Below are 14,225 nucleotides of genomic sequence, written 5' to 3'. Positions count from 1 at the left end.
CTTCCTCTTGTACAGATGAAAGAAGGGCAATTGATTCACAACACGCCTAACTCTGAATTCGGCAGTGGCGGCCACATTCACCTGAATTCGCTTGAACGTAGTCTAAGAACTTACAAGTTGTCCAGATTGGAGGGGATGTCAGGCACCGACCGGTGTTCTGGCTTTCTGCCTATTAAAGCAGCAAATGAAATCTTACCGTGGGGGTCTGGTATAGACGGGGTAAGAGCCATGCTGCTCTGGTTGCAGGGACGGGCCTTATGCCCGCCTCCTTCCGTGCGGCCCTCCAGGCTTTTCCCCTGAGTTAGTAAACACTGATGTCCATTTCCTACATTTTCCACTTAGAAAACTGACACTCTGAGAGTACGTGGGCTCAGTTGGTTGAGCATCCATCCAACTTTTGATTTCCGCCTGGGTCATATGATTTCCTGGTTTGTGAGTTCGAGCCCTGTGTCGGGCTGGAGCCTGCTTCGGATTCTGTATCTCCCTCTCTCTCTGCCCCTCCCCAACTCATGCTCTATCTGTCTCTGTCTCTCAAAAATAAATAAATGTTAAAAAATTAAGGGACGCCTGGGTGGCTCAGCCGGTTAAGCGGCCGACTTCAGTTCAGGTCATGATCTCGCAGTCCGTGAGTTCGAGCCCCGCGTCGGGCTCTGTGCTGACAGCTCAGAGCCTGGAGCCTGTTTCAGATTCTGTGTCTCCCTCTCTCTCTCTGACCCTCCCCCGTTCATGCTCTGTCTCTCTCTGTCTCAAAAATAAATAAACGTTAAAAAAAAATGCTTGCAGATGTTAAATCAAAGGGTGGGACTTCCCGAGTTTTTCCATCTCTAAGGAATTCAACCATCACAGATTGTGGAAACCCTTTCCTCCGCTGTCTAAAAAAGTGGATCATGCTCGTGTATGTTCATACTGTTGCGTCGTGCCGACACTTCTGTGCACGTTGTTTATTTAACATGTAGGAACAGTAAATCCACCCATTTTATCGATTAAACAACTGAGATTCTGAAACTACCTGGCTCTTGAGAAAACAGCAGACTGAGGCCAGGCAATTGTTTCAGTGCCCCTTGTCAGGGAGATGTACTGAGATTTTCTTTTTTTAAATGCTTAGTTTTGAGAGCCAGCACAAGCGGGGGAGGGGCAGAGAGAGGGTGACAGAGGATCCGAAATAGGCTCTGTGCTGACAGCAGAGAGCCTGATGCAGGGCTCGAACTCACACACTGTGAGATCATGACCTGAGCTGAAATCAAGAGTCGGACACTTAACCCATTGAGCCACCCAGGTGGCCTGTATTGAGATTTAAAAAAAATTTTTTTAAATGTTTATTTATTTTGAGAGAGACAGAGCATGAGTGGGGGAGGGCCAGATAGAGAGGGAGACAGAATCTGAAGCAGGCTCCAGGCTCTGAGCTGTCAGCTCAACTGACTGGGCCACCCAGGCGACAACCCCCCCCCACCCCCCCCCCCCCCCCGCATCGAGATTTTCTAAAAGAACAGCCAAGCAGCTTTGAATCACCTGCCGCCTCCAGAAGATGCTTCTTCCTGCTTCAGAAGCCTCTCCCTTTTCTGTATTGTTATTTCGTTTGTCCAATCTAAATACATACTCCCTCCCAAAGGGCAGAAATCGGCTCCCAAAGAGAGAGTCGTTTTGTCCTTTCTTCCTTCTGGTGAACCCACCCTCCTCTCCTCCTGACCCCACTGGAAATGTTCACGATGACCAGCAGCATCCTCATGCAGGATGAACAGAGACCAAACCAAGTGGCTTTTTTAGAGACTGGCTATTTTCAACCATTTATAGAGAAATGGAAGTGCTGTATGCGGAGCGATAAGCGTAAGTTCATCTAGGGCAAGGACTCATTCGTTCATCCATTCATTCATCGAACAAATGTTACGAAGAGCATTCTGTCCCCAGGAGCGAGAGGAAGTAGCACGGACTGTGTCTTCACGAGGGCTGCACTTCAGGGCGGAGCAGATGCGCCCCAAAAAGCACCAGCTCCAGGTCCCCCATGGCCGTCGGGGAAGGGAGTTCCAATCCTCCAATCTGGAGGCGGAGTTGGAAGGCAGACCCGGAGGCGAGGGCCTGGCAGCAGAGAAGTGGAAGATGTGGGGCTGAAGACTGGGCCATTGGAGCCCCGCGGCGCCCTGGCCCTGGATGTGCAGGGAGACAGGCCTGGGAAGGTGGTCGGACTCCCTCGAGGAGCCGAGGGCCAGACTGAAGTTCTTGTTAGGCGTTACTGAAGGTCATGCTCACAGCTGCCCCGGGAGTGGCCAGTGGGGAGGCAGGTTCCTGCCGGCGGTGAGAACTACACGGGATGTGTCTGTGACAACGTAGGGGCGATGTAGGAAGGCCAGAACTGGGGTGCCGGCGGGGAGAGTGGGGCGGGATGGCCCTGGCAGATACCTTGAAGAAGGGACAAGAGCTGGAGAAGCAAGGCACATGGGGGTGAGGACAGAGAGTGGGTCAATGGCGACGCTTCCGTTTTGAACTGCGACAGTGGCGCCCGTGACTGAAGCGAGGGATGGAAGACAATGACCTTTTTGGTGAGAAGGCTCTGAGTTTAGCTCCGAATGCATGGACAAGAGTCTAGGTCGCATGTTTCTTGTGCTTCCAGAAGGAAGCAGCGGTTACAAGAGAAGCAGTCCCCGTAGACCGAGAAAGGAGACTGTCAGTGCTCAGAAGGCACGACCGCCTTGTGAATTTAGGTGTGAAGCGGCACTGGCCTTCCTTCCTTGGATCCCCCTTTCCATCTTTCTCCCCTTTCAAGAGCAACCGAAGCACAAAGGTGACAGATGACCGTTACATGGCAGAAACCACATCGGCAACCACACTCCCCTCCCGCTGTTACCCACCCAATGGTGGCCACGGCCATTCTTGGGGCTGCGGCTCTAAGCCTCATGCTTGCAAATCCTTGGGCTCCTCCGGAGTGAGCTTCATCAGTTTATCCACACAGAGCAGGATGAGGGTGAGGAACCACAGGCTCCAGCCAACCGCGGCCGCGATCCAGCCGTATTCATCCACTCCAGTGTGGCAGCACCGGGCTGCCTGCGGGCAGAAGTCCACATCTAGTGGGGAAGAGAGGGCAAGAACAACGGGGTGCATCACACCAGCCCACCCAGCTCTTCTCCAACGTCCGCAAGAACAGGCAAGGAGGAAGAATATGGTAGCTAACCTTTCCAAAGCGTGTGCATGCGCTGTTGCTACGTGCTTCACACACGTTCCCTTATTTATTCCTGCCAGAGTGATGGATACAGTTAGTGTTCCCATTCTACATGAACAAGCTGAGGCTGTGACTCACCCAAGATGGCAGAACAAGAGCTCCAACCCAAGTCTGTAGGAGTCCAAAGCCACGTGCTTCACCTCTCTGTGTTATTGCCCGTTACCCTCCTTCATAAGTGCCCGTAAGTAAACACATTCGGTCATTCAGTGAGGGCAGCATAAAGGGAGCCAGATATAGCATAAAGCAAAACTTTCTAGTAATTGGACGTGTGTGACAGCGGTTGGTGCTTTATGAAGTACGGGCCTTCTTGCCATTGGGAATATTCAAGTGGGGGATGGACAGAAATAAGCAAAAGGTACAAAACCAAGCTCCTGCAGAGGATAGAGGCGGATTTTCATGGCTTTTTCCTCTTCTAAGTTTCTAAGGCCTCTTTGGCTGCTGTCCTGTGGATGGGTCATTAAAGCCACCTATACTAAATATCATGAGCTTAGATCGAGGCCAAGGCTGAGATAGCTTTTTATATGTGCTATGCATGCAGTTCTGGAGGCCATGAACAAACCACACCGGTGCACAGAAAGGCCAGGCAGGGACTCAGCCAGTGGACACCAAACAGCAGAAAGCAAGGAGGCTTAAGATTCCCTCCCAGGTCCAGGGCCACCTCTGCAGTTAGGGCAGTTGCCAGGAGAAACTTACTGGGACACTGCTCCAGGGTTCCGGGGTCTGGGTGGTGGGTGGTCAAGGTTGCGTTGATGCTGTTCCTTGCTTCTGGAAGAAAAGATAGAAGATGGTCTCAGGTGGTAGGAAAAGTCATTCCCAGGTATAGAGTTTGGAATCTGTTTTGTGAATCAGTAGTGATACTATGAGATCATTATAGACGTTCCACTCTAGGTACGTTACGACTTCATGCAACAAAGCCAACTCTCTGTTATGGACTGAACTGTCTCCTCTCCCATGAAGTTCATTGAAGTCCTAACCCACAGGAGTGACTGTATTTGAAAAAAGCGCCTTTAAAGAGGCAGTCAAGGTTAAACAGAGTCATATGGGTGGGTCCTCATCCAATATGACTGGTGTCCTTGTGGGAAGAGGAAGACACATCAGGGAGGCACCTGCACAGAGAAAAGACCTAGTGAGGTCACAGAAGATGGTCATCTGCAAACCAAGGAGAGGGGACTCAGGAGCAAACAAACCTGGTGGTGACACCTGAAGTCTTCAGAACTGTCAGAGAATAGATTTCACTTGTGGAAGCCACCTAGTCTGTGGCATGTTGTTATGACAGCAAATGAATACACTCCCCTTTTCCTTTCACCGTTATCATTCAGAGATGCTTTATCTGCATATCTCATTGACTCATTCCTTCACACCTCATATCCTCCAAATCTCATCTCTTCAGTGGCCAAGGGCCTGTTGTGTACAGCTTTCCAAACACTGTTTTAGCTGTTTTCTATACAAAGAGCTACATCCATAAGTGGTTTTTCTAGTATATATTAAAACAATCACTTAAAAATCTAGAATGTCGTTCCATAATTCTTCAATTCCCTTTAAAAACTTGAGCAAATGTTGAAACCTGACTTTGATTCTGTACTTCTGATGATTATGTTGGTATTACTCAGGCAGATGGTTATCACAAAAATGAAACCCTGTACAAACAAGTCCACAGGTTGCTAGAATATGCAGCCTTTAGAATTGGCTCTTGTTTAATAAGTAAGGAGCACAAAGATAAAAAGAGCTCTAGCAGGAATTCTCAAAGTTCTATCATTTTGGGGGTGAGGTGGGGCTATGGACATGAACATAAAGATCCCAAGCCAGGAAAGCCATTGTCCATGTTCCCTCTCAAACTGACAATGAGCAGATGGATGATCTAAGTCCATTTTGTCCAATATGGCAGTGACTTGCGGCTATAAAAAATTCAGCTTCCTGGTCATATTGGCCACATTCAAAGTGCTCAGTTACCACAATGGATCACCACATTCCAACATACTACCATATTGGAAGCACAGCCTGGATCTGGAACATTTCTGTAGAGGCCACTTTTAGGCAATGGGCTTGAACCCTGGAAACTTGAGGACGACAAAAGGGCCCACAGTGACCACGGAGCTGAATGCCAACAGGCTGATCAAGTGACCCACCTTGAAATAGCCATAGGCCCCAACTGACCAATTATAACCAGGCACAGTTCCTAAGATTACCAAAAAAGAGGAAAAATTCCATACATTCCCCACACTCCTCTGTTCTGCCCTATAACTACAGCCCCTCACCACCACCGTGTGGCAGACAGTATCTCCTTTGCTGTCCTGCCTGCTGCTCCCTTGCAAAACTTCTATCTCATTTGTTCCACCTTGGGTGAATTCTTTCACTGCCTGTACTGCTGGCCCCCACCCAGCAACTTGCATCATCAAAAAAATGTTTATTAGATAGTGTTAATCTAGGTAGATCAAAACCAAGAGATCAATTTTAAAGATTTTTTTCTGGACGTTATATTGATGTTCTGCTTCCTTGAGGATGCCAAAAACAAAAAGCAAAAACACAAAAAAACGTGTGGCTTGGAAACTTTCAAGGCCCCACTGACTCCAGGTCAGCGTGTCCTTCAGAGAAGCTTGTTGTCACGTAGCAGGACAAGTCAGGAGGAAACTTCTTGTTTAGCCAAAGCCATGAAATTGCTGCCCACTAATTTTATGCCACCCACCCACCCAGGCCACTCCAATGTCCTGCCTAAAGTCTAGTAATTACTTTGATGCAATCTGATTGTTACTGTAAATTATTTACAACTAAATGACTTAGAACTCAGTCTTTATTTGTTTTGGAGAGATTGATTCAACATTTAATTTCCCTTTTAACCCAGATGATTTCCTTGGCCTTGACTTTCATCTCCCCTCTGCCCTAGAATGGAAGTGGTCTACATCTAGAGCAAGTGAGTGGAAAAAACCTACTTAATCAGATGCTGGTATTAGGTTAAACCATTTGAAATTGCCATTTCAATAAGTCAAAAAATTGCTCAATATCAGTAATTTTATATGGTTCAAACTGAATAGCTTAGTTATTAATTTCTAACAATTTAAATCTCATCCTCCTCCCTTATAAGCACAGCTGGTCAGGGACTGGTCCTAGGTGGGGTCACTTCCAAAGTACAGGGTGCTGGGAGGACCCAACAATTCAGTGTAGTTAGATTTGTCAAGTTTTTTGAGAGCCTATCATAAGCAAGTCTCTGTGAAGGTAAATAAAACGAGTAAAACAGTCTTACTTGGGGAGGGGTATTGGAAAATAAAACAAATATGCTAACAGTCATTGAATGTTTACCATGTGCTAATTTATTGAAAGTTCTTTACCTGCAGTACTCTCATTTCTTCTTTATGACAACCCTATATATAAGCACTGCAATTATCCCCATGGTATAAGAGAGAGAACTGGGGCACAGAGAGGTTATGTAATTTGCTAAAGTTCACACAGCTGGTAAGTTGTGGAAGCCAGAATTAAGTTGAGGTTGAGTGGCTAGAGCTCACACTCCGAATCTTCAAAGAAGAGGTGGTGAGGCTGAGAGAGACAGATACTGCCCTGAGGGGGACGTTGACGGGTTGGCTTTGGGAGGGGGAAATCTCAAGGAGCTGTGGAGCAAGATCAAAGCTGGAGGGCAAAGCCAGGAGCTTAAGAGTGTAAGGGAGGTCTCTCTGCATGAGTTGCAGAGCCCAGCCTGAGAAAGCAAGAGAGGGGCTGCCACTCAACCCCTCCAGCCTCTGTGATAAGACAAGACAATAACTCAACATCTCCCTCCCGCCAGAGAAGGTAGGAGAATGGTAGGCAGCCTTTGGCAGCTTTCATACCTTAAGGTTTTGTGAAAGTTGCAGAGGAAGTGCAGGATCAAGGGAAGGAGGGAGGACCTTAGGTGAGGATCAGGAGTACAAAGAGGGGATTGCAAACCACAATAGCCAGGGGCACTGAGAAGGAGCCATTGAGAAACAGCAACCAAAAAAATTTTAAGACAGTTTGGTCCCTTGCTGGGAGAGACTGTCAGTACATTGCTTTCTCCTCTTTGTGGCAAAGGCCAATTGAGATGGTTGCTCCTGTCCTAGCTAAGGAGTTGATTATTTGATCATGGTCTTAGGTAAACGTAAGACACCCCCAGCCCAACCCACCACCTTCTGCCTAATCCTTTAGATGAAAAAGAACTGTTTGCTCTTTCCTTTGTGCAGGACCAACCCTAGCCAAGGAATCCTCCTCCCTCCTTCCCTCCCTTCCACCCTCCCTCCTTCCTTCCCTCCCTTCTTCCCTCCTCTCCCTCCCCCTTCCCAGGGTGGCCAAGAATAAAGTTCACAGTTCTACCTGCCAAGCAAGCCAAGTGGAAGGAGGCAAAGACCAGGCTGAGGGCCAGAGTGGCCCAGGGTGCAGGGGTGAGGTGCTTCATGCTGAGAGGAAGGCGTCTGTCTGCACTATCTCCACAGAGGAGTGCTGCGTACCATGGGTCCTGTATGCACCGTGTCCGCAGGAGCTTGAAAGCAGTGTTGTCAGAGGTGAATTTCTGCTCTGTGTTTGGGGGAAAAGAGAGGGGGTGGAGCAAAAGAAACCAGCTGTCACTCCTTGCTCTTACCTCTCTAGAAAGGAAGCTGAACTGTGTTGGCTGGGGAGGGGTGGGGGTGAGGTGGGGGGAGGAAGGGAGGGGCGATTTATGCAATTCTTCCTTGAGTTCACATTTTATCCCTACTGATAAAAAAGAGGACAGGAGAGAAGTTTTGTGCTCTCCTGGTTCCTTGAAATTGAGCTGGCTGCCTCTTCCATTTGAGGTGGAGCACTGGATTCCTTCTTCTCTTTAGTCCAGTTTTTACTGAAACCTACTGTGTGCACCACACTATGCTAAAGTCTGGGACACCTGCCCTCAAAGTGCTTTTATTACAAACACACCTCTTTGAAACACAGTAATGTTTCAGGAATGACTCCAGAAGGACAAAGTACTTTGGTTCTTAGCAACAAGAAGCCACATTTACTGATAGGATGCTTCATGAAAAACATGGCATTGGCATTGGGCCTTAAAGGATGAATGGAATTTTGACAGGCAAAGAGAAGAGGAGGGCACTGTAGGCAGGAGGAACAGAGGAGTAAAGGTCCAGAGAGGAGAGGTGCTCGAGAGTCCACTGTGGCTAGAGTGCAGATAGGGGAGGAGACCAGAGGAAGGTGAGGTGGGTATGTGAATGGATAGCCATGAGGCTAGCAGATTGGAGTGCCAGGCTGGGGAGTTTGAAAGAATCAGTAGGCAAAAACAGGCTTTGTAAAGATTTTGAACCAAGTAATAACATTGATTGAATACCCACCATTTATATGAAAGGCATCATTCTAGGTATTTGGGATTCAATACCTGGGATTCAATGATGCCTGGCATGATCCTACTCTTGATCCTACTCATGGGCCAGCAGTGAGACCAAGTAGTAAAGAAAGACTTGTGATGCTGTATGGTAAGACTCCAATGTAGTATCCTCGGCAGTTGTGGAAATACACAAGAGAGAGTGGTTAAATCTGCCTGAGAGGTATGGGGAAGCATTCACAGGGGAGGTGACATTTGGGCTGGGTATTAAAGTTTGCATTCACAGATGGGAGCGGATGGCCTTTCAAATAAAAGGAATAGCACGCACAAGGGCAAGAGAATTGTCTGTGTGCATGCAGGCCTGCCATGTATAGATATATGCACTATTTTCTTGTACAAAAATTGGTTCAGTCAAGAGAGTGAGAGAGAAAGTCTAGCTCATTCAAAGCTATGCGGAAGGACATGTAAGCCATGTGTAAGCTCAGAGGAAAGGTGTCTTTGTATTGGACTGTGTATTGGAATACATCAGCTCAGAGGAGGCATTGTTTTCTAATTTGCCCTAAGGTACAAACTTTAGTGGTGGCCCTGTATTCTTGGGCTTGAGAGCTGGGGGCGGAAGTGCTTTAAGAAGGCTAACCTGCAGGTACACAAATCTAATTTAGACCTACCACTTGGTTGAACATTCAGTTATTGAGTAGTAGCCCCTATGTGCTGGGCCTTTGGTGTGGCAGAGGGATCTGAAGTGGGTAAGGCAACACAGCTCCTGTCTTCAAGGAGTTCAGGGTCCAGTAAGGGAGATGGACAAACAAACGATGACAACACAATGAAATAAGTATGGTGAGGAAGTCTCTACAAAGAATGGGAAAATCGTGGAGGAGAGTTGGGGATGAGGGGACTCAGTGAACATTTCAAAATAAAGATGGCATTCTGACCTGAAACTTGAAAGCTGTGTAGTCCGCTAGGTACCGGAGAAGGGAACAGTGTGTGCAGGACCTCCGAGACATGAACGAACGTATGCCCCTTGTCCGGGGAGTAATTACCATCTTGGAAGCATGGGGTGGGGTCACAATGTGTTTGGTTTGACTAAGTGCACACTGTAAATGGTCTTGAATGCCAGACGAAGCAAACTGGACTCTGTCTTAAAACTGGGGCACCTTGTAGGGAACTTGTACATGTGGATACCATTATATTTCAGAAACATGGAGGACAATCCACCAAGGGCAGGCCTGGATTCAGAAGATCCTCTCAGAAGCTGTTGCAAAAATCCCAGCCAGATGGGGTGTCTGGCTGGCTCAGTTGGTAAAGCATGGAGCTCGTGATCTCGGCATCTTGAGTTTCAGCCCCGTGTTGAGTGTAGAGCTTACTTAAAAAAAAAAAAAAAAAAAGAAAATCCCAGCCAGAGATGGAAAGAGCCCTGAATTTAAAAGTTGTACTAAGGATAGAGAAGAGGGGAACAGAGTCAAGAGGCATCTAGCTGGCTAATTCAACAGAAGGGAACCCGAGGAGTGGCATCTTGAGTGAAGACACGGTTTCCAGCTGGGGTTCCTGGGTGGCCATGAGGCCAGCCTCGGGTGGAATTCTAGCCTGGCTCTTCTTGACCAAGTGGCCCTGGCAAGTTACTTTATACATCCAAGCCTCAGGTTCTTTATCTGAGAAGGAAGAGGTTCTATCTCATGACTTGCTTTGATGACTTAATGAAGTAATCCATGCGAAGTGCTTCACACAGTGCTGCTGGCCGAAGGCAGTAAGTACTCAGTGAATGTTAACTACCCTTTTGACGGAAGGGTCCTTGCACTTAGAAAATATGGGACAAAGGCAGTTTTAGGGGAAAAAATAATGTTATTTATGTATTGGCTTATTTATATCCTGCCTTGGTCTAAAAAGGGCTTAAGGAAGCTTACATAGGATTAATTAAACTAGATAAAATAAATTTGAAATGAGTGGGAAGAAATGAGGCGAAGAGAAAGTTAGGGTAGGAAATATATAAATGAGTTTAGAGCGCAAAATGGCATGCATGTTTTCTAAGCTTTGTGGTGGTCAGTGGGAAGAGGGTAACATGGTCACGTGGATGATTCATGGGCTCGCAAGATGAAAAAAAAACCAAAACAGCGTGAATACAACAGTTCCTGATACCAGACTAGAGAGACATTTTCTCCTTGGGTTCTCACAGAGATGACATTCCTTAATGGGACGGACACTCTTCTCGACATTTTCCTCACGGTAAACCCCACACTGAGCTTCATAGACGAGGGCTGATTTATCCAGTGGGCCCTAGAGATGACAGCAATGTGTGGGGTCAACGAGATTTTCAAGGATCTCAAAAATGTTGGAGACCTTCACGAAAAGAGGTTCTCAGCCAAAATATGAACAACAACAACAGCAGCCTGTGCATTCGAGAAGAAAAGATTTTTTTCTCAAAAGCAAATTTTATATAATTCGTTTTAAATATGGAAACAGAAACAATTGAGTGTAGGAGGTTGGGTGCATGTTCATATGTTTGATGTGAGCGGGGCGTGTCCCTCCAAAATGATGACAGCCTGGGACATGGAAAGCCCGGCCTAGGGTGGTAGTGACAGTGGTTTGAGTGACACCCCTGATCTAAGCTGACAGCATCGTATCAAATTGTGCCAATGAAAATAATTCTGGATCTAGTAGATGGAGAGGGCAAGAACAGTTATCTGTCCCCTCTCTCCTTTTTAACCCACTGTTGTTTGACTGGGGACTGTTTTAGATGTTTCGAGTCAATTGAAAGAGAAACATTCTCTTAGCAGATGAAAGGATTTTATTATCCTAAAATAGGAAGGGCTTGACTGGTGTCTGCTAACTCATTAATTCCCAGAGGAAGGGCTGCATAGCAACTATTTTCAGAAATGTCAACACTATTAGCTGTTTTTTTGTTTTTGTTTTTGTTTTTAAAAAAAGAACAGGTCTGTAATAACTCCATGCAGCTGGTTGCCTCACCTAGCAACTTCTCCCATACATTTTATATCAGGTTTGCTTTGGAGAGCGTATGGGGAAGTTGATTGCTTAAAGCTAGACGTTCTGCAGGAACTTCCTCACATTTTTTTTTTTTTTTTAATAGTTAAGATAGGTGTTTGCTTACACATACTTTTAAAAAAGTCCAGGCTAAAATATTTGTGGCCAGGCTCCATGGTGGTGATTGGGATGGAATTGGCCAGAGGGGTGGGGATTCCATGGCCCTCAGTGCCTCCGATTTTATCTGCTTTCCCTGATAACATTGCATGTAAAAAAAGAGAAGAAGGGGGCACAGTGTTCCCTGTGCCAAAAGACTGAAACCCAGCATTCTGTGGGCTGGAATGGCCTCCTATGGGTAGGATATTTTATGTTAAGGAAGCTTCCCTTGTGATTCTGATAGGCCCCTTTCCCATCCCTTCCATCTCTGGGAAGAGACTACTGTCTTTGAATTTGGGGCTTTGAACTGAGCCTGGGTGGCTCAGTTGGTTGGGTGTTGGGCGTCCGACTTCGGCTCAGATCATGATCTCACGGTTTGTGGGTTCAAGCCCCTAGTCGGGCTCTGTGCTGACAGCTTGGAACCTGCTTGAGATTCTGTGTCTCCCTCTCTCTCTGTCCCTCCCCTGCTCGCACACTGTCTGTCTCTCTCTCTCTCTCTCTCTCTCTCTCTCTCAAAAATAAATAAACGTTAAAAAATTTTAAATGAACTTGGGGCTTTCATTTCCAATTAACCTGTCCTAAAGAGAATCTTGGCCCCAAATACAACTATGCCTGCTATATTCTAACTTGTGACCAGAGATAGGTCCATAGCTCTTCCTGCAGAGGGCTTTGTCCAAATGTGTTTTCACAAAATAATTGCCAATCTCCAGCTGCTCACAGGACTGAAACATGTAGTTTCACCTGAGCAGGATCTAGTTAACCACACTCACTGCTGTTCCGTTATGGCTCTATAATTTGGAGAGATTGAGGAGTACACTTTTAAGAAAAATGAAGTCCAATCTGGAGATCATGCCATAGAGTTGATCAAAGTAACAAGGTGAACAAGGTCTAGAGCCCTCCATTTGGAACCATTTCTGAACAGTTCCCAGGATAATTCATTCATCTGCAGTAATGCTTCTGTTTGTACCAGACAGAAGTGGGGTTAACAGAAGGATGGGATTTCCTCTTGGCTAAAGCCATCTTCCATGTGGGTCCTGGATCTCATCCCCTCCCTGCCCCCATTTTCTTGGATTGCCCTGCAATCTGTGAACATACTTTGATGATTTCTATGTTTTGCTATTCATTAACAACCATCGTATGGCCATTTTTTTGGTAAATATTTGGCAGTGATTGAAAAGAATGTGTCATGTAGTTGTGGGGTTCAGTGTTCCGTGTAAGTCCATCACATCAGGAGTGCTAATTGTGTGGTTCACATCTCCTGTATTTTTCCTGTTTTTAAAAGTCTGGTCTGCTTATTCAGTTGAGTACTGAGACAGATGATTGTGGGTTTCTCTCTTTGCTTTGTAGTTTTGTCTGTTTTTGTACTAAATATTGGAGGCTGTAATTAGGCCTCATGCAAATATAGAATTGACACCCCAGTGAACTGAACCTTCCTTAAAAAGTCATTTTGAAATACCCCTCTCTATCCCTAGTAATTGTGCCATCAAGTTTACTTTGTCTGATGTTACTATACCACCTTTCTTTTGCTTAGTTTTGCATGCTGAATCTTTTCCCATCATGTCTTTGAGTTTTTCTAAATTCTTATTATGTCTTAGAAGTATACCTTATAAAAACATAGTGTAGGACTTAAAAAAAAAAACAACCCAGTCTTACAATCTTCGTCTTTAATTTGGCCGCTTAATCTGTTTACCTTGGCATGTGTTTACTGATCAGTTTAGATTTGAAGTTCTGTCTTACAAGTGCTCTTTGGTTTTCCCATCTGTTTTATATCTCTTTTCTCTTTTTGCTCACCACTTTTGGGTTGAGTCTTTTATTCCCTTTTTTTAGAGATTACTACATGTATTCTTGTCTTTATCAAAGTCTAATATTAATTGATACTTTTACCATCTTCCCAAATAATGGGAAGAGCTTGGAACTTTAATTCTACCTGTTCATTCCTGATTGTTCTATCATTACAGTCATGTATTTTAACTATATACATATCTTTTTAACTTGGTAACTCATTATTACTTTTTTTTTTTTTTTACATTTATTTATTTTTGAGAGACAGAGACAGAGCACAAGTTGGGGAGAGACAGGGAGAGAAGGAGACACAGAATCCGAAGGAGACTCTAGGCTCTGAGCCATCAGCACAGAGCCTGACGTGGGGCCCGAACTCACAAACTGTGAGATCATGACCTAAGCTGAAGCTTAACCCCTGAGCCACCCAGGCGCCCCTCATTATTACTTTTTTATTCAGTGAATGTTTACTTAAATTTATCCACATATTTACCAATTTATTGTTCCTTGATTCATTTCTGCATGTCTGGTCTTCCATTTATGATGCTTCTTAAGTATTCCCGCAGTGGAGTGACTAATGCTGTCAGTTTTTGTTCGTCACGATATGTTCTCATCTTCCTTTATTCTTGAAAGTTATTTTCACTGAATGTAGAATTCTAGGTTGACAGATATTTTCTTTCAGTGCTTTAAAAATATGATTCTATTTTTTTTGACTCCCACTGTTTATGTTGAGAACTGTCCATCTAACTGCCCTCCCTTATAAGTAATTTGTCTCTTTTATCTTTGGTTGTTTGTAAAATTCTTGTGTTGTCTTTG

At 45.5% G+C, this 14,225-nt stretch overlaps 2 protein-coding genes across 2 annotated transcripts in view; one reads left to right on the top strand and one right to left on the bottom strand.

Annotated features, from left to right (window-relative positions):
• Positions 1-1,466: 1,466 nt before the first annotated feature.
• On the bottom strand, positions 1,467-7,784 carry TMEM213 (transmembrane protein 213). The gene is made up of 3 exons (XM_007082634.3): positions 7,526-7,784; positions 3,905-3,976; positions 1,467-3,056 (listed from the first exon to the last, which is right to left on the bottom strand). The coding sequence occupies exons 1-3, from the start codon at positions 7,605-7,607 to the stop codon at positions 2,887-2,889; spliced, it is 324 nt and encodes a 107-aa protein (XP_007082696.1). The 5' UTR covers positions 7,608-7,784; the 3' UTR covers positions 1,467-2,886.
• A 2,301-nt stretch (positions 7,785-10,085) lies between these two features.
• ATP6V0A4 (ATPase H+ transporting V0 subunit a4) overlaps positions 10,086-14,225 on the top strand; it is a 92,202-nt gene continuing 88,062 nt past the window's right edge. Inside the window, exon 1 of the mRNA XM_042973280.1 lies at positions 10,086-10,242. Within this exon, the coding sequence (XP_042829214.1) occupies positions 10,205-10,242 (38 nt within the window). The 5' untranslated portion in view covers positions 10,086-10,204. The remainder of the gene's footprint in view (positions 10,243-14,225) is intronic.

This window comes from Panthera tigris, chromosome A2 (assembly GCF_018350195.1).
Source record: "Panthera tigris isolate Pti1 chromosome A2, P.tigris_Pti1_mat1.1, whole genome shotgun sequence".
Lineage (NCBI taxonomy): Eukaryota > Metazoa > Chordata > Mammalia > Carnivora > Felidae > Panthera > Panthera tigris.
This window is presented reverse-complemented; position numbering and strand designations above follow the sequence as displayed.

Excerpts from the sequence above, each read along its gene's own strand:
- TMEM213 (XM_007082634.3), bottom strand. The coding sequence starts at position 7,607 with ATGAAGCACCTCACCCCTGCACCCTGGGCCACTCTGGCCCTCAGCCTG. Across the intron at positions 3,977-7,525 it reads CCACTTGGCTTGCTTGGCAG|AAGCAAGGAACAGCATCAAC; the intron begins GTAGAACTGTGA and ends CTTTTCTTCCAG. Across the intron at positions 3,057-3,904 it reads AACCCTGGAGCAGTGTCCCA|ATGTGGACTTCTGCCCGCAG; the intron begins GTAAGTTTCTCC and ends CTTCCCCACTAG.